Genomic DNA, 20,137 nt, shown 5'->3' with positions numbered 1-20,137 from the left:
TCTGTAAATCATTGAGATAAACCATTCAAAATGTTCAGGACTTTCTCTACTACCAATAATAAGCTAGTGATAGGATAGGAAAGAAGATTTCTTACAATGCTAAAACAACTCCAATTGAGCTGGTAAATGTCATGAACATGAATAATAAAGAAGAGTAGGCCTACATTTTAAGGAGAAGTTTCAACTAATTGCACACAAAAGATCAGATGTGAGAGCCTACAAACTAATCAATTCCATTTTTTGAAGTGGTACCACAGTGGTACAAAGAGGCATTACAGTTTTGACTGGTGAGGTGATTGTGTGGCCTTATCTTCATCTCTGAGTGACACTAGACTTCCAAATACATTCTCCTTACTGCCATGAATTGTGCTGGAAGAAGAGCTGCGACGTTGAGCAGGTTCGATATCAGGCAGAGGAGTGCCTTGCAAGGACTTCCTGTAAGTACCAAGGATAACTGTGGTATCTGTATTGGAAACAGGACTGCTTCGAAGACTTCCTGGAGAAGAGTCAGCGTAATCATGGTCCGGGTAAGGACCGTTTCGGAGAGGGAGCAGTTCCGAGTCTGAATTCACGCTCTGCAATCTTCTTCTGCTACGAGATTCAATCTCCTCCCTGTTGAAATGTTCCTTGATGCTTTTATGAGAATCGGCAGAACGAATGGAATGATCGTCTGGTAAGGAACTGTTGCTTTCCGAGAATCCTTGCTCTGATAATTCGCTAAAATGTCTGTCAGAATCATTGAAATTGAGTGAATCGGAGAGGTCAATACTATTTCTGTTTCCAGCAACAGATGTTGCTATATCATTGAGGATAACATTATTGGATAATGAAGACGCTCTTCTGTATGGATTGCGATCGGGCACAGTTGCAGTCTCAGCATTGGGAGCCGTTGCCATCCGACGAAGCTGAGGAGTGTGCCTCTTGCTGTTCAAATGTAAAAGAAATTTGTTATTAAACAAGTCATATCACAGCGGATGCCATCTTAACCAGCCTACTTGGGACCAGACCTTTGGTCGGATGAGGAAGTGGTCGGGTTACACTGGCAATATTAAAATATCCAGCAACTGATACAGGGTAGGCAAAATTAAACTAGTCTGGAAAATGTTTACAATAGGGCTGACCAAGCTCGATAGCTGCATTTGCTTAGGTGCAGCCAGTATCCAGTATTGGGGAGATAGTGAGTTCGAACCCCACTGTTGGCAGCCCTGAAGATGATTTTCCGTGGTTTCCCATTTTCACACCAGGCAAATGCTGGGGCTGTACCTTAATGAACGCCACGGCCGCTTCCTTCCCACTCCTAGCCCTTCCCTGTCCCATCGTCGCCATAAGACCTATCTGTGTCGGTGCGACATAAAGCAACTAGCAAAAAAAAAAAAAAAATGTATATACTGTATATATAAAGAACCCCTTAAAGAACTGATTTGTAGCATTAGTCCAAAATGGACACTTTTGGATTTACACCACTAAGGAAATAATTTTTTTTTTTTTTTGCCAGTTGCTTTACGTCGCACCGACACAGATAGGTCTTATGGTGACGATGGGACAGGGAAGGGCTAGGATTGGGAGGGAAGCGGCCGTGGCATGAATTAAGGTACAGCCCCAGCATTTTCCTGGTGTGAAAATGGGAAACCACGGAAAACCCTTTTCAGGGCTACCGACAGTGGGGTTCGAACCTACTATCTCCCGAATACTGGATACCGGCCGCACTTAAGCGACTGCAGCTATCGAGCTCGGTGGGAAATAAACTGTCCATATGATACAACACTGGGATTGGGACCTGTTTAGTTGTTGAAAGTCTAGTGGTTAGTACAGGGGTTCTTATTGGTTGTGCAGTACAGGCCACGTTGCTGTAAGCTTGCACTTGGGAGATGTGGGTCTAAAGCCCACCATCGGAAACCCTTAAGATGTTTTTTCTAATGTCCCCATTTTCACATCAGTCAAATGCTGTGACTGAACCTTAACTGAAATTATTTTAGTTCTGAAATGTGTCTAACATTTTCAATTCAATTCTATTTCATATAAATACAACTTATTGAAAGCCATTCTCACAAATGCATCATCTTTCATCTGAAGGACTAGGTAAAGGTATACAATAGCCCCTCAACCAAGACTGCGAAAGTACACTGCATTGGTGCTCATGTTCATACCCCTGCTACTAGCACTTTACCTTACATGCTCACATGGTTTTCAGTCATGATACTAACTGGTGACGAAACATACCATGCCCAGAACTCTCCCCTTCTCTGCATTAAGAGTTTCCTTCTTTTTTTTTTTTTTTTCAAGGGTGGTTAGACTTGATTCAGATCTATGTGTGTGCATATTAATTTATCACAATTGGTTTATTTACATAAAATACTGCATTTACGCGAATAATCCCTGCCACCAAATAATCCCCGCACCCTAATTTTAGGAAGGATCATTTTGGAAAAAATGAAATGAACTAAAATTCCTTTCATCAAAAGAGAAAAGTAGGCATAAACAAACATTTCCTATCACTCCGCGAGGTCCACGTGGTCTTTAACGCAAATGTGAACGTGTAAATTTACGGATATTGCTGCTTTGCCTGAACATATTTGAGATGATAAAAATACATCATCACTACTATAAAATATATTTTGCATGAAAATTAGCAAGTAGGCCTAGGTATTTCATTAATCTGAGCTTGCAATAGGCTTGATTCCCTGTACATCGGGAGATTCGTTGTTTCTTGCATCACTAGAATCCTCTTCTAAATTACTTAAAAATTTGAAACACTTCACGTCTAAAACACTTAACACGCGGTCTCTTTTTACCCCGTACATTAACACAACCATTGATGGATAATTTTTTTTTTTTTTTTTTTTTTTTTTTTTTTTGAAATGTAAGCACTTGAAGCAGACACACTGGCGAACACTGATGTTAGTTTTGCGATACAGTAAAACCTCGCTAATTCGAAATCTGACTTCGAATGACATGATTTCAAATTAACTGCCAACTCGTGCTTCAGGTATGCCAACCCTTGCCACGTCACAAAATATTCAAGATGCGTTACTGCGTTCAACTAACATTGATTCACAGTTTAAACCTTTCGAATGCCATGGAAAAGAAATATTTCCATGAAGTATCCAACAAGTTGCATTTACAATATTCAAATAATGTAACTGGATAACTCAGTGGCAAACATAACCTCATGCAACAAAAGGAAAAAGAAACATGATTCAAAGACGAGAACAAATTATGCTGGCTCCCCTGTGCAAGTGCTGTATTGTTTGGATTACCTACTGTTTCCATTTTTAGATGCCTTGTACTTGCACGAAAAATACCCAACGCCCTTAAAACATTGTGGCTTATCGAGCTTTCGTATGACGTGGGGAGGATGTCTTTCACTTCCATCTGCATTGCAACACAGCACAGTGACCCCATCTCCTTTAAAAACGTCCGTTTTGGCTAGGCATAAAAAAACTACCCAGTTTCATTGCCATTGGCAGTATTGTTTGTTGCGTATGAATTGATTAGGCTATAATTATGAGCCACGCTTTTTCGCCAACTGTCAGCATAGGCAGTGTTCGCAGATTCTGCTTCTCCGCACACTGCCTGTTATGTGATGTTCTGGCATTCCTTAAGACGTTGAATACAAAAGAATTATGATTTCACTCAAACTTAGCAACTATGAAATATATTGTCAACAAACCGAAATGAAAGAAAGTGCAGAAAGCTACCCCTGCACATTCCGGAAGATGCATTGTATCGTGACAGGAGAAATTTTGAATTTAAATTACTCTGTAAAATACTATTTAAAAATATATAAATGCAGTTTTAAATTGAAAGTCCAAATTGTTTTCTGTTAAAATATGACAAATGGGGTCAGTTTTCTTTCATCTGTGGTTACACAAAGCGTAACTGTACATTGAAAACTTGACAACCTTGACGCAAATAAAACCCGCACCCCCATTTCGTGCCTCATTAAAAAAAAAAGATACACGGGTATTATTCGCATAAATACGGTAAATTTCATTGTGCTAAGCCTGTATTATCATAAGTACACTTATATTCGTAAAAACCAGAACACCTTCAAAGATTAGAGATAGGAAGTTCATAATTACAGGACATGTATATTAGTATGTTTTGAATAAATCATTAGTATTTGAACCATGTCGGCCATCAGGTTCAAGGTCCACATCGATATCTCGGCGCAACACCACCGACTGGTAAAATGTGCCTGCGGCTCTTGTTGTTGCTATAAACCAAAGGAAATGGATCAGTTTGACTTGAGCAGACGTGCAGGATGCCTCACAGACACATGTGAGAACCGTATCGTCAAATGAGTGAGGGTTTTTTTTTTTTGCTAGGGGCTTTACGTCGCACCGACACAGATAGGTCTTATGGCAACGATGGGATAGGAAAGGCCTATGAGTTGGAAGGAAGCGGCCGTGGCCTTAATTAAGGTACAGCCCCAGCATTTGCCTGGTGTGAAAATGGGAAACCACGGAAAACCATCTTCAGGGCTGCCGATAGTGGGATTCGAACCTACTATCTTCCGGATGCAAGCTCACAGCCGCGCGCCTCTACGCGCACGGCCAACTTGCCCGGTGAGTGAGTTTGAAAGAGGGCGCATTATTAGCATGAGAGAACATGATGCATCCATCTGGGAAATTCCTGCTCATGTCGGATGAAGTGTGTTGACAGTGCAACGGGTATGTACAGAATGGTTCATAGAAGGCCGTAGATCACAACGAGATGGGTCTGGTCGTGAAACCCAGGACGCCCCCCCCCCCCCCCCTGAGAAGATCAACATCTCATCCGGATGGCATTGCAGGACAGATCTGTATCATCCTCGGCTCTGGCGCAACAGTGGAACACATCGTACACTATCAGAAGCGACAGTCCGTCGCCGTGTATTACGATCTGGGTTACCGTCGCATTGTCCACTTCTCCGCGTACCTTTGACTCATGTGCATGAACATGCTAGACTGCAATGGTGTATGGAACGACGTCACTGGGGACAGGAATGACAGCAGATAGCATTTTCGGACAAATCCAGGTTCTCTTTATTTGAAAATGATGGCCACATTTTGGTTCGCCGCAGACAAGGGGAGAGGCATCACATTCACTGCTTTCGCACAAAACATACAGCACCAACTCAAGGCCTTAGGGTGTTGGATGCTATTGGGTACAACCACAAATCATAGTTGGTGTGTGTCCAGGACACTGAACAGTTTGACCGACGTGAATGACATCCTGCGACCTGTAGCCATACCCTTTCTGCACAATACCCCAGACGCCATATTTTAGCGGACAATGCACAATCAGGTGTTCCTGCACAAACACATGCCTTCTTGTTGTCACAGGATGTCAGACTGTTGCCCTGGCCTTCGCGATCACTGAAATTGTCGCTAATCCAAAATGCGTGGGATATGGTGAAACGACGGATGTGGCACTGTGACCCAACGCCAACCGCCAAAGATGAACTGTGGAACCAGGTGAATGCAGCATGGATGGCTACACTCCCGGATGCCATCATGCATGGAACGAGTTATCAGTACCCATGTAGGATGCAGTGCCCACTAGGCAACAGGGCACATGCTGAATGTAGGCGACAGAAATGCTAATCGTTTCTGCAGAACATACTAATGAACATGTCCTGTGAATACAAACTTCCTACCTCTAGTCTTTCAAGGTGTTTTGTTTTTTATGAACATGAGTGTAAAACCTTAAGTTTGTTGAATACTTCAAATATTTGGGAAGTGAAATGATGCAAGATGCAAGGTTGAATAAGGAGATCAGCACAAACTTCACAAGATTTATTTTTAAGGATTTTAAACTTTTAGTACCTAGATTTCTATAGTGTAAAATTTGTTTTTAAAGAATTTTACATTTAAGAGGAATCTTTACAGATAAAATTCTCCCAAAACTCCTTCTTTCAGCAATTATTTGTGTTTAGAGGGATCTTTTCTTTAACTGTTTTAGGGGAAATTTGAATGCTTGTACTGGCCTATAAACAAGCAGGAAATACGTTCTACCATAATGTAAAGAATTTGGTGTGGAACAGGGAAGTTCCTATGAAATATGAAGAGATAATATACAAGATGTACTATACCCCTATATGAACGTAAGCATCAGAGACTTGGACATTCATACCAAGAGATGAGAGTAAATTTTTTTTTGCAAGTTGCTTTAGGTCACACTAACACAGATAGATCTTATGGCGACGATGGCAGGAAAGAGTTAGGAATGGGAAGGAAGTGGCTGTGGCCTTAATTCAGGTACAGCCCCAGCATTTGCCTGGTGTGAAAATGGGAAACCACAGAAAACCATCTTCAGGGCTGCCGACAGTGGTGTTTGAACCCACTATCTCCTGAATACTGGATACTGGCCGCACTTAAGCAACAGAGAGAGTAAAATTCAGGCCGGTGCAATGAAGTTCCTGAGGAGTATGGTAGGGAAGACAAGGAGAGACAGAGTAAGAAATGTTTAGGTCAGAAGAGAAATAGGGGTAGAAAAACTGAGTGATAGGATAAGAATAAGTGGGATGGTTTGGACATGTTACGAGGATGGAGGATGGAAGGATACCAAAACAAGTATTGGAGGCTAAGATTGAGAGAAAGAGGACAAGAGGGAGGCCTAGAGCAAGACCTCTCAGGGTGCATGCACTGGTGCATTGTACGCTGCAAGGTGTAAAAAGTTACTTTGCTAGGTTGACCAGAGTGCAGACCCCCCACTCTCTCTCCCCTTCCCTATGCCTGTCTCACTCGTTCAACCCCATCTCCCCTTCCTCACTTGCTGTACAGCGCTCCACCATCTGAGCAGAGCAGAGCTGAGCTTAGCCGAGTCGCCCCGAGACAAAACTCTGGTCGGAACTGAGCCGAGTTGGGACGATGTATGGTGCACAGAACCTCTGCACCTCGGTTTGCACGCGTAAGATTTCGGGCGTTTGAGAGGCCCTGGCCTAGAGCAAGGTGGATAGACACTGTCAAGAACAGTATAGTAAAAGAAGACTGGATGAAATACAATTACAGAAGAGGAGTGGTGAAAGGAGAGGCAACTGTGGAGAATTACCATCAACACCCCGACATGGCAAGACCTGGACAAGGGGAAATGAAAATGATGATGATGATGATAGTATTAACTCTTTGGTATATCATATACAAACTTCACAGGATTTATTTTTAAGGATTTTAAACTTTTAGTACATAGATTGCTATAGTGTAAAAACTGTTTTAAGAATTTTACATTTAAGAGGAATCTTTACAGATAAAATTCTCCCAAAACTCCTTCTTTCAGCAATTACTTGTATTTATAGGGATCATTTCTTTAACTGTTTTAGGGGCAAATTTGAATGCTGGTACTGGCCTATAAAGAATTCGGTTACAAATATCCCACAAGTTATCTAGCAGAATTGGTGAAATACTTATGGTAGTAGACATAACTTCCCTTTAACTTTTGAAACAAAATCCATTTAGTGTTCCAAGTGCTTTGTTATGTGATAGCTTGTACAATCTTAGACAGAGGCATATAACCATTTACACTGATCTCCTATACTCCCATCAAGTTCCTGATTTTGATTTGTTTCTTATAAGTTACATATCAGTGCTAAGATACTCACGATACAATATCTTTTGGCATTCCATGACTGCTGTTTTGACTAGATCTAGTACTGTCAGCTGATCCACCTGACGTACTTCCTGGCTTGTTGTTATCCCAAGAATTATGGCGGCGATGGCTACGTTCTCTAAACGAATCTGCAATGTTGGTCATACTGAAAGAACATCAAAAATCTAATATCACATTTCTGTTTTAAGTCCTCTACCATAGCTTGGACTATTCAAAGCCACAAATATATTGCTGGACTAAAATATTAATTAGAACATTCAGTACAATTTTTGCCCTAATAGGTCACTTTATTACAGTAATACAGAGTGATAATCAGCAGCAAATTCAGCTATAGATCTCGTACAGTTACCAGGAGAGGGTGTGTACTTCAGGAAGTCTAAGTAAGCCGCAAGTCAGACATGAGAGAGTGGCAAAATATGGCCACCAAAACACGGCCCCAATCATCTGCAACTTACACCTTAAAACCATTTTTCAAATAGCCCTTGATGAAGTTGATGAAGGTCAACTAGAATACTGGCTGACAATTTAGGAGATTTTCAGTTCCTTTTTGAACAGCATCAACGAAATAAGCAAGGTGTTCGGCTTTAAAATAAAACATCAGAATACTAAATTCATTGTAGACATGATATAGGCTTTTGGGCTTAACCCATGTCAAGAAAACAAGGTAAAATTATTTACGTTTTGCAGAGAACTTTACTTCATATCTTTAGAAGAAATATGTGGTTGCCAGCCATTAAGGATTTCCCTGTCCTTTCACTATTGTTATTTCGTTTTGGTGTTTTCCAAATCCCCTCCTCCCGCAATTATCATCTTCATTTCTTGTTTCTAGCTTCCCGGGTGGGGTTATGAATCAAGGACCTCCATCCCTGCCTGTCTCTCCACCACTCCTCTCCTTTTTTTAAGTACATCTTCTGGTTTTCCTTCCCTCTTCTCTATGCACTCCCACACTGAATCTGTCCACCTCTTTCGGGATCTTCTCGTGGTCTCTTTCCTGTTAACTTCTCTGAAAAAAACTATTTTTGGCACTCTCTCTTCTCCCATTCTCATCATATGCCCATACCACTTTAGCTTTGTGTTTCTATCCTGTCTTGAAGTTTCAAGATTCCTGTCCTTTTCCTTATCTCTTCATTTCTAATTCTATCCTTTCTGCCCTCAATACTTCTTAGGAATTTCATCTCCGCTGCCTGTATTTTACTCTCCTCTTGTTTTGTTGTAGTCCACGATCCAGCTGCATAAGTTAGTATGAGTTCATAATAGATTGAATATAATACTTTCTTACATTTCTTCGCGACATCTTGGTTCCACAAAATACCCCTAACACTCTGGTAGAAGCCGTTTGCTTGTTGTATTCTTTTCCCAATTTCCTCAGTTATCTTTCCATCTTCTGTGATCACACTTCCCGAGTACTTGAAACTTTTAACCACTTCCAGAATTTATCATTCAGTTTTACATTTCCTCTTCCTTCCTTCCTTCCTTCCTTCCTTCCTTCCTTCCTTCCTTCCTTCCTTCCTTCCTTCCTTCCCCTTGTCATCACTATTGTTTTACTTTTCTCTGTGCTTACTTTCAACGCAAATTTTTTTATCTCTTGATTCCAAACGTCTACTTGTTTTTGCGCTTCACTTTCATCCTCACTCCATATCTCTATATCATCTGCAGACAACATGGCTTTTGTTGCCTGTCTTCCCAATCTCTGTTTAATGTTCTTATGAATTTCTTCCATGACTATGAATAGTATGGGGCATAGTATACTTCCCTGTCGGAGACCAGTTTCAACTTAAAACCATTTTGTTTTACCTATACTAGTCTTCACAATACTAACACAATTTTTGTACATAGTGTTTATCATTCGCACTTCCACCTTGTTAACTTGTTTTTTCCTTAATGTATCCCATACCAACTGTCTGGGGGCACACTGTCATAAGCTTTCTCAATATCAATAAATGTCATCGAACGCCTCGCATTATTATCCTCTGTCTTTTCCCCACACAGTTTCTTTCCATTATTCACCTCTGTTCCATTCTATCCTGGGAGTCTTTTGTTGCATATTTTTATTACCTTCTATTTATTTCTTCTACTACATTCGTCCCTGATTCATTTGATGACCTTTTTGTTACTTCTCATGCACACACTGTGCAAGAGGGACATCTTAATTGGAGCTTAGATGGTGTCATCAGTTCCTGCTTGGAATGAAAACAGTGAGCCATCTGGTGATGAATGAGCGGTACCAACGATCATCATCATGAGTCGTGACCCCATTTGACTTCACACAATATTCTTAATTAAGCGGCGCCAACTTTGACGATGTTCAGCTTCTCTTAAAACCTGGTGGAGAGCCAGACCGGTGGTATGCAGAACTTGATCAATCATCTGTTCGATATCCTTCCTTGTGGTCGTCTGCCGACAACTTTGCCTTCCATGACACACTTCACCAGATTTTCACTATCCCGTCTTACAATATGCCCGAAGAATTGGACGATTCTCCTTATGATGCGAGAAGAGAGACATTCGGAGATATTCAGTTCATGAATAATAGATGCATTAGTTCTTTTTTTCCATCCAAGGTACACGGAGCATCCTTCTCCAACACCACATCTGAAAGGCGTCGATACGGTACTTATCTCTTGCCTCGAGGGTCCAGGTCTCGGAACCATAAAGGAAGACAGAGAACACAAGTGAACCAATTAGTTTAATCTTTGTACTATTTGATATTGCTCTGCTCTGCCAAATTTTCGTTATTGTAGAAGTCTTCCTTGTAAACAGCTGAGATTTTCTTCTGAAGATGCAGAGCAAAGTTCTCTGCAAAACGTAAAAAAATTCACCTTGTTTTCTTGACATGGCACAAGCCAAAATGCCTATATCACATCCACAATTACGGGCCGTGAAAACATCAATGTTAACATTAAATTCATGGTAATTGCATTTCCATTAAATAGCATCGTGGCTGTGCAAGAATGGGATCTGAATGTAGAAATCAAAACCAAATCAGCACTGCAAGAGGTGCATTTCTGAAATTGTGTTGAGAGTTACCAGTGCAGCTTTCCAGTGTGAAAAATGGGCAGTAAAGGCTTCGTCAATGAAGTGAGTGACTTTTATAATATTTACTACTGACCACATTAATACAAGAACATTTTTCTAGAGTATAAAAAACACAGCATATTGTTTTAACGTAGACTTACGTTCCTCAACAATGAGTACATGGAAAGAACACTTTTTTAAAATGCTTTTAGTGTTTGGATAGAACACATATGTCACCGACAGTATTGAACTTACGATTGTGTATAAAAGGAAGAGGCTACCTCTTGCAAACAAACAAACAAACAAACAAACAAACAAACAAACAAACAAACAAACAAACAAACAAACAAACAAACAAATGTATGCCTCACTTCTATATTGGTTCAACAAAAAAAGGGTGGAAGTTACCACTGGAACAATGTGTACGGAGAAAGTAAATTTTCATTGAAGTAGAACATCCATGTTTCTATATATTTTGTACATGTTCTCCACTTCTACAGTAAATAACCAGGAGTTTCCTAAGAAACTTACAGCCACCACTATTGTCTTACCTTGTGCCTATTCCTCTTCTGTCCATTTCTTTTTGAATTGAATCAGGTAATCTATGAGGTGGTTTGGCAGATTTTCTTCCTTCCAAAATTTCATTCTGTAACAAACAAATTTGAAGTATATAATTATATTTTCTTGCATCTGTCTGAAATTAAATTCACTTCAGATATTTTCCAAATATGGGATAGAAGGAGGCTTGGATTGGAAGGGTAGCACAACCCTGGCAATTGTCTGAAGCAAAATGGGAAACCATGTAAACACCTCTCTAGGGCTGCTGGTGGTGGAGCTTGAACCTAGCATCTCCTGAATATGCACAGTTCAAAAAAATTAGGGGAACATGTTTTTGAATGTATGCCATGCTGCACAAAATAATACCTCACACCTAGGTATATTACCAACTAAACCTTTATTCTTTACCGTTGAAGTATACAAAAGAACATCAATAGATTCGCATTCATTTTCAGAGCACAAATGGAAATGTCCTAATAGGGGCGAAAACAAAGTGATAACAGTCCTCCAGGGTGGATTTTTATCACAGTTTGAGAGCTTCAGTATGGTTTATGTCCTCCATGAGCATTTATCACAGCTTGGCACATACGTGGCATGCTCCATATAAGTCGACAGAGGTCACGTTGCGGTATCAGGTCCTATTCTTCAATGAGAGCCTGTTCAAGGTCTTTAGGAGTTTGTGGTGGAACAGGACACCACGAACACTTCTGTCAAGCCTATCCCACACATGCTTGATGGGATTAAGGTTGGGACTCACTCCTGGCCATTCCATCTCTTGAATATCCAGTTCTCATGAGACAGCTCTGGTGATGCGCGCTACATGAGTCCTGGCATTGTCGTGCACGAGTACAAATTCAGGGCCAACACCGTATGCAGCAACCAACACATGCCGTAGCAGTATCTGCTCAATGTACGCCACAGCGGTAAGATTACCACACATGATGACAAGATCCATACGGCCATCAATACTGAAGCCACCCCGCACTACCACAGAACCCTGTCCGAATAGGTCGCCTTCCTAGACAATGTTTGGCATGGACTGCTCACCACAGTGTCTTCATACACATTGACGTCCATCACACTCTGTCAGGGGAAATATGGACTCGTCTGTGAACAACACAGTTCTCCATTGGTAAAGTTGCCAGTTGACGTAGGTACGGGCAAACAGAAGGCGAGCTGCGCGATGTTGCTGCGTTAAACGGAGCACTCGAACAGGACATCTGGGTCGTAAGGACACTTCTCTTAACCTCTTCGTTACTTTCTGGTCAGACACCATGACTCCAATGACCCTCCTGAGGTCATGTCGCAGTTCTCTGGCAGTTGCTGAACGGCGCCGCAATGCAATAGGACATTCTGTGGGGTTATCATGCGTCCACAACCTTGTCCGACCCTCCTTGTGAACTGGCCTGTCTCATTGTAGTGATTTCACAAGCGTTGGATAACTGACGGGGAGAGATTGAGATCCACAGCAACACAATGAAAAGCCCATCCTTCCTGGATCAAAGTGACAGCCCTTGCGACTTGAACCTCGTTAAAATGTTTACGTACATCGTGCTCAAATGACCGCATTAGTCAGTGTACCCCACAATGACACACTGGCGCACCACTATTCACTTTGTTTTGAGGAGTCACCTGACAGTTTAATGCATGGCTACGCTTACAGATGGAGCATAACTTCGATTTGACATATTCTGAGTAGCTAAGGTCTCAAGGTATGTGTACGACCAATGGAACCCTATCTACCAAATTAACATTCACATACCGGACATTACAAAATATGTTCCCCTAATTTTTTTTGAACTGTGTATATATTTTCACAAGAATATTAACATACGTACTGTGTCCGACTTCAAGGATCCTGAATTTTACAAAAACACTAGTAGATGTAATGTTACAACTAGGAAAAAAAATCGTATGCACAAACAAGAAAACAGCTTGGACTCATACTTTACGGAAGGAAAATACAACAGATTCATAAGGCATTATCACACAAAGCGGGCTAGATTCACAATAATGAAACATAAAGGTGGTGGTGTAGAGTCTTTGATAATGCCTATTATGACGTTGTTGAGTGTATTTCAGGGGATACCTAACCCTTTGAGAATGTTTCCGGGTGTATTTTATAGTATCTCCCCCTGCTACTAAATAACAATCCTTTAACTGACCAATGTTCAACTTGGATGTTGTAATATTCACCTACATATTGGAGGCATGGTTTATAAATCTCTCTCTTTTCTGTGTCAACCTCAGACACCTGCTTAATGTCCCTTTCAAAACGAATAGTGGGATCCAGCATTAATGCAGTGTGTTTTTGGATGAATAGCAATGATGTTGGCTCTTCTATCCTACCCCATGGAACACACACAGTGAACGTCTTCGGAAAAAAAATATAGCTGCGATGAGACTCGAACTGACGTCATCGAGGCTCGCAGAGAAGTACGGTGACCACTGCTCCAGTTGGCTGCGGTGTAACTCTCCAAGTACACTGAGTAGCCAAAAGTAATGGAAAGACACTGAATGTGATGTTAATAACAAGTTACTCCTCCGTGAGCCCTTAAAACATCAGCAATATGGTGAGGCATCTTGACCCTCGTATATTGCACTGCTACCCACAATTGATCTTGTGTAGTTGGTGCGGTTCAGGGAGCGTACACCAGCATTGGGTCACTTTGATTAAGATCGGGGGAATTTGAGGGCCAATCCATTGTCGTAACTTCACTGGAGTGCTCCTCCAATCACCTGCGTGCCACCACAGAGCAGTGAGATGGCACATTGTCCTGTGCATCTCCATCAAGGTACTCTAGGGCCAGAAAGGAATGCAGATGGTCTGAAAGAATGTCCACATAATGTGCACCTGTCAGCGCTCCCTGCAGCCGGACATGCAGTCACGAGAACCCCGCCCAGACCAGAACCGAGCCACCTCCCGCCTGGACACAACCTTGTTGATATGCAGGATCCATAGCTTTATGGGGCATACGCCACACTCTCACGCGCCCATCAGCTCGATACAACTGGAACTGGGATTCATCAGACCATACAACACGCCGTCACTGTTCCATGATCCACTGCCAAAGTTCACGGCCCCATGCACGTCATTGAACTCTGTTGTGGTGTCAGCGAAGGGACAGGAGTTGGTCGTCGACTGGTGAAGCCTATGTGTGGAGTTGTCTCCTTACAGTCCTGGTAAAAATGTGCTCCCGACTCCCAACATTCAACTGGGTGGTGATTTGACTCACAGTAGCCCGTCGAGCACCCAGTGTGGTTCTGCGGAGGTGACATGATGTCCGTTTGTTAAACATCTGTGGTCTTTCCGTGCGGTGGTTTACGTGAGCGGTAACATTCCCTCTGCGATATTGAAAATCCAGTCTCGACACTGTTGAGATCGGAAACCCGAATTTGCGTGTAATCTCCGTAAACCCATGCGCCGTGGGTTGACGATCATCCCACGTTCAAAGTCAGTTAACTCGTGACTTCATGACACTGGTGTGTGTGTGTGTGTGTGTGTGTGTGTGTGTGTGTGTGTGTGTGTGTGTGTGTGTGTGACAGACTGCTCAGCCATGCCACAGCTAGCTGCAATACTCAGGGTCATACACTGCACATTTTCTAATGGGACACCCCTTCCCATGACTTTTAGCTGCTCTGTGTATATATGCACTGCATTGGAATTGGGGATTCATCAATTTGTTGGAAATTATTAGGTTGCGGACCTGACATGTTTTGTTCACCCTTTAGTGTTATGTCACCTCCACTTGGTCCAAAGCGGATCCTGCGTCATGACATTTGACCCAATTTTTTCGAAAACGAAAGCATATTGACCTAAACCCTTCTACTCGAGTTACTGTTGAGCATTGGTAAACTTAACTTTAATAATCACTGATGAAGGGAATGTATTATGTTCCTGAAACATATTTGAATAAATAATTTTCAATGATAAAAGTGTATTGACAAGGTGGATCAAGCATATACTATTTTAAATAGCTTTACTGTTGAGTGTTCCTCAAGAGGGATGTTGAAGCTCACTGAAATCGGTTGGATGCAGGATCTGGTCTCTCCTTGTTAGTAAAATTCATAATATATGTAAGTATGAATAGTGAGTGTGCACAAGAACTTTTCGTACTGCAATCTCCGATCAGACTAATGAGTGCACGTCGTGTAACAGTGTCTAAGTTGGACTGGGTGAGAAGTAAGGTTCAACAACATGTGGTAGCTTCTGCAGGAGTCAATACTGAGTAGACCTGTTTCACTTGCAACACGAAGCCCATTCTCTGTAATTAACATGTTGACTGTCAGGACACATGGCAAAGAATGTCCCGGTGGCCAAAGCTTTCTTTCTACTGTGCATATAATAAATCAGAAGTAAAACAATATTCCAAGTGATATTTCAATAAGTGTCGAATATACGCACTAAATACAATAAAAATTCCTAGAACCCTGATGTACTGCCATGGCCCCAAAGAAAAGTTCACCATACAGTTTTGGCTATATGGCCAGACCGATACAATCTAGTGGTGCTAGAAGCTTGCATTGCTCGATAGTACTCATTGTAGCGAAGAGACGGTGCTACAGTTTGTTTACTAGTGCTTATCACTTCGATCCCAAGGCACTTGTAGTTGTGTGTGTGTGTGTGTGAGAGAAAGAGACACACACACTCTCTCTCTCTCTCTCTCTCTCTCTCTCTCTCTCTCTCTCTCTCTCTCCTTCTCTCTCTCTCTTTCTCTTTCTTTCTTTCTTTCTTTCTTTCTTTCTTTCTTTCTTTCTTTCTTTCTTTCTTTTGTGAGGTATTGCTATTAGACCAGTTATCGGAGAGTTTAGTTATAAAAAATGAAGCCTATTTCTTCACGAACAACAGGGAGAAAATACCGTGGATGTATTCTTCATCTGCGTCCCCTACCAATAGAGGGTTAAGACAAAAAAAAAAAAAAAAAAGCTTTACCAAATTGAATTTGAAATATAGAACAACTATAATTTGGGAAACAAGCACGCCACAATGTGCTACAAGGCCACTGCCACATGCTAGAATGGCAAAATCAACAGCTCAGCAGTCCGCCCACCCAGCAGTGGAAGACATACAACAACTATCAGCGGTACTTTGTACCCTCATGGCCTCACAAGAAACTCACTCAGCTGTACAATGTACTGCTCCAGCAGCCAATGTGTTAAACAGGAATAGCATACTGGACCATTCTTCTTGGCTTACTTTCCTCCTTTTTATCACCCCAATAACCTCCTTCTGCATTTTGCCATGGAGGAGACACTCACTCACACACTCACTCACTCACACACTCACTCACTCACTCACTCACTCAAGCAGACACTTACCTTGAATTTTGGCCCAGGAAGTGTGTTACTGGTGGAATGATTCGTGGAATGACTCATGATACTGGTAATGCTTCCGTTAAGAGGGTTCGTCCAAACATTGGTGGACGCTCCAATATCCAAATCATTGCCATTTAAGGACATGCCAAGCATCTCTGCTGAGTAAGTAGGTCTCGCTGGGATTATTGGTGATCGACAGCACACCCTGTAATGATACAGAAACGAGCTACAGTCTTGTAATGGTGACGGTAGAACTGGCAACAAGGCATTGTTCTCTATTTAATTTTTTTTTCTTTTTTTTTTTCCCCCCCTTCAATATGTTACCAGATAACTCAATAATACTAACTTTCAACTGTGATAATGAAGGCTGAAAGTGCAGGGATTCAGTGGAAGGTTACAATACCAGTGAAGCAGCAACAATGTGGGTGGGATAGCAGTGAGCCTCAGGGAATTGTTAAGGTACGCAATAAGGGAAAAGGTTGAGCTCCTTCTATGCTACAACCTTTTGCAATAAATTTACCTGAAAATTATTGTCACACAGAAAACTGAAAACAGAAAAAATGACCTTAAGTTTCAAGGAAGAAAAAAATAGATAGATAGGAAAAATATTAAATGTATATATACGTAGCATAAAAGCAATGTATTTTAGATATTTAATAAACAAATAGATACCAGGGCTATTTTTTTAACCTCCGATCGGTCATGGAATTTAAACCACAGTGAGAATCCGATGAAGCATTGTGCATTGTCTCTAGTATGCCTATTGACCACATCACGTCGCACTTGTCAGTTCTGAGCACGCACTGAGCACATAAACATGCCTAGGACAATAGTCTCTCCTGCCAAATGTGAAATGCGTGCTGTCATTCTATTTCTTCATACTGAGGGTTGCAATACAATTTTCTTGAATCGCCTGATCCATTCGCTGAACAAGATCATCGGTTTTCACTCACTTTCTTCCCTGACTGCCTGCATCATGAACGTCTGTACGTCCTGCTTCGAAGTTCTTACACTATAGCCGCACTTCACTGTCACTCATGAAAGTTCTACCGTACACATTACTCATTCGTTGATGAATTTTGGCAGCATTACACCCCTCAACTTGAAGAAATTGAATGACAGCACGCACTTCACACTTGGCGGGAGACTCTATTGTCGTAGGCATGTTTATGTGCTCACTACGCGCTCAGAACTCACAAGTGTGTTTTGATGCGGTCGACAGACGTACTCGAGATACTGTGGAGCACATCTGCATAACGCTTCATCGGATTCTCACTGTGGTTTTAATTTGACGATTGATCGGAGGTTTAAAAAAATATCCCTCGTATTTAATGAAAATAGGAAAGATGGTTATTTGATTTCAGTTCTATCTGTGGTTATTGCCAATACAGCATATCTAAATGCCTTGTAGGAGATGTCACAATGGGAACAAATCATATTCCCCTCACGAAGAAACCTTGGCAGAGGACTATAAAATAGGTAATTACGGCCATGGTGTTTTCTTTTGAAGATGTGCTAAGAACGAGTGACTACGGGGACGTGAATAATTATCTGCCACTAGAAATCAGAACAGTTTATTATGCCATGGAGGAGTTCTTCTTGCAGTTACGTGAGCGGATCACAAACTGCTATTTGTCGCGTGGAAGCTAAGGAGGCATAGTGTGTATTCACAACAGTAGATAGCTCTGTGATTTCTGGTAGTAGCACAGAAAACGCTGTGAAATCAGTTGTGTGATGAGCGTCGTGCGAGATGGAAGTAACCCATGTTGTGCAGTGCGCATACATCAAAATAGTTGTTCTCTGGGAGGGAAATGCGAGAGAATGTCACAGTGAAACGGTCAAATCCCTTGGGAATAGTGCCCTCCCATACCGTACACTAGCATGGTGGATAGGAGAGTTTCTAAGGACGTGTGGCAACCGGTGATCAGCAACGCTCAGGATGACCTGTCACGTGTCTTCATTTAGCAGCTCCTGGAGGAAGAGAGATGTTGGACGCTACTGGAGTTAGAGAGGGCAAGTGGCATAGAGAAATTCACCATTCACAGGAAAATGCGGACAGAGCTGCAAATGCACAAAATCACATTGTGGTTTTTACCGCATGCACTGACGGAAGTTTAATGGTGAATGCAATATGCAACATGCTTTGACAGTCTAGCATCTGGCATATCGCCACCTTGCGGACTGACGTTTGAATTCCAGTTTATACACCCTGGACCAAAATTCGTCAACAGTGATTTTTCCTGACAGGAAGTGGTCGCCGTCCTGTTGCCAGCATGCTCAGTGGTCAGAACATGTCGCATATCCACCCTTAAACTTCCATCAGTGCATGCAGTACCCAGAGTGATGCGATTTTGCGCATTTGCAGGACTGTCCGCAATATCCTGTGAATAGTACATTTCTTGATGCTACCTGCCCTCTGCAACTCCAGTAGCATCCATCATCTGTCTTCCTCCAGGAGCTGCTCAATGACGACATGTGGCACGTCGGTCCACACACTGACAGGTCGTCCCGAGTGCTGCTGATCACCGGTTGCCACACATCCTTGCTGAAACTCTCCTATCCAACATGCTACTCTACAGTCTGGGAGGGTATTATTCCCAAGGGCTTCCACCAATTCACTGTTACATTCTTTTGCATTTCTTCCCCAGAAATCAGCTATCATGATGTATGCATGCTGCTCAACGTGGGTTACTTCCATCTCGCACGACACTCACCACACAACTGATTTCACAGTGCTCTCTGTGCTACTACCAGTAAGCACAGAACCATCTGTTGTTGTGAATACACACTATGCCTGCATAGCTTCCATGTGACAAACAGCAGTTTGTGATCCGCTCACATTTCTGCAAGAAAAAAAAAAAATAGTAGAATAACTTTTGCTCCAACCATTAGTATAAAAGTGACAGATCAGCAGCCATTCTTGTATCAGACAACTGTTAAAGGCCAGAATTTGCTTCAAACTCAGGAACACTCTTGTAAGTATAACCTGCTCTTAATCCAAGAATTCTGATGAACAGTCACCAAATGGACTGAATCTGATCAATATGATCTCACTGATAAGGGCACCAAACATCTAGAGTTTGGCGAACTGAAGATATATGTACAAAATAATTAAAGCAGTATTGTTCAGGCCAAATTTTGCAGAACCGAGTATAAAACAAATCATTTGACAGGCTTTATTACTTAATGATATAATATGCAGCAAAGAGTCAAAAATGATTCTAACATCTCTAATATAGCTGCATCTTTCAATAGATACTCCATCAAGAGTATAGGCAGTAAAAATAGGATCAGTCTTCCGAGAATAGGTAACAATTTAGTTTTGGCTGTGTTGACTTTCATATCATTTTGCTGATGCTACTGCTGAAATCAATCAAATGCAATTTAAATAATTTCAAATCATCAGCAAAAATTTAAAAAAAAATATGTCAAAACATTCAACTATATTATAGAGAAAAAGTTTGGTCAGAAACAGTCCCAAACAAGATCCCTGTGGAACTCCATACAAAAGTGTAAATGTCTGGGACAACCGAGTAGAATACCATACCATAAGTGAACATTCTGAAAGATAGTTGTGGAACCAGACCCCACATCTGTTCCAAAATACCATATCCCATTAATTTGGGAAACAGATGCCTAGGCCCTGAAAAAGGGTGAA

General features: G+C 41.6%; 1 protein-coding gene across 1 annotated transcript in view; it reads right to left on the bottom strand.

Moving 5' to 3' along the window:
* LOC136881951 (kinesin-like protein KIF12) overlaps positions 1–20,137 on the bottom strand; it is a 385,645-nt gene that overhangs the window by 26,112 nt on the left and 339,396 nt on the right. The window contains exons 14-16 of the mRNA XM_067154417.2: positions 16,483–16,684; positions 11,157–11,251; positions 7,583–7,735 (exon numbers count right to left, since the gene is read on the bottom strand). Of these exons, the coding sequence (XP_067010518.2) occupies positions 7,583–7,735; positions 11,157–11,251; positions 16,483–16,684 (450 nt within the window). The remainder of the gene's footprint in view (positions 1–7,582; positions 7,736–11,156; positions 11,252–16,482; positions 16,685–20,137) is intronic.

This window comes from Anabrus simplex, chromosome 10 (assembly GCF_040414725.1).
Source record: "Anabrus simplex isolate iqAnaSimp1 chromosome 10, ASM4041472v1, whole genome shotgun sequence".
Taxonomy (NCBI): Eukaryota; Metazoa; Arthropoda; class Insecta; order Orthoptera; family Tettigoniidae; genus Anabrus; species Anabrus simplex.
The sequence above is the reverse complement of the archived record's forward strand: the minus strand, read 5'-3'. Positions and strand labels throughout refer to the sequence as shown.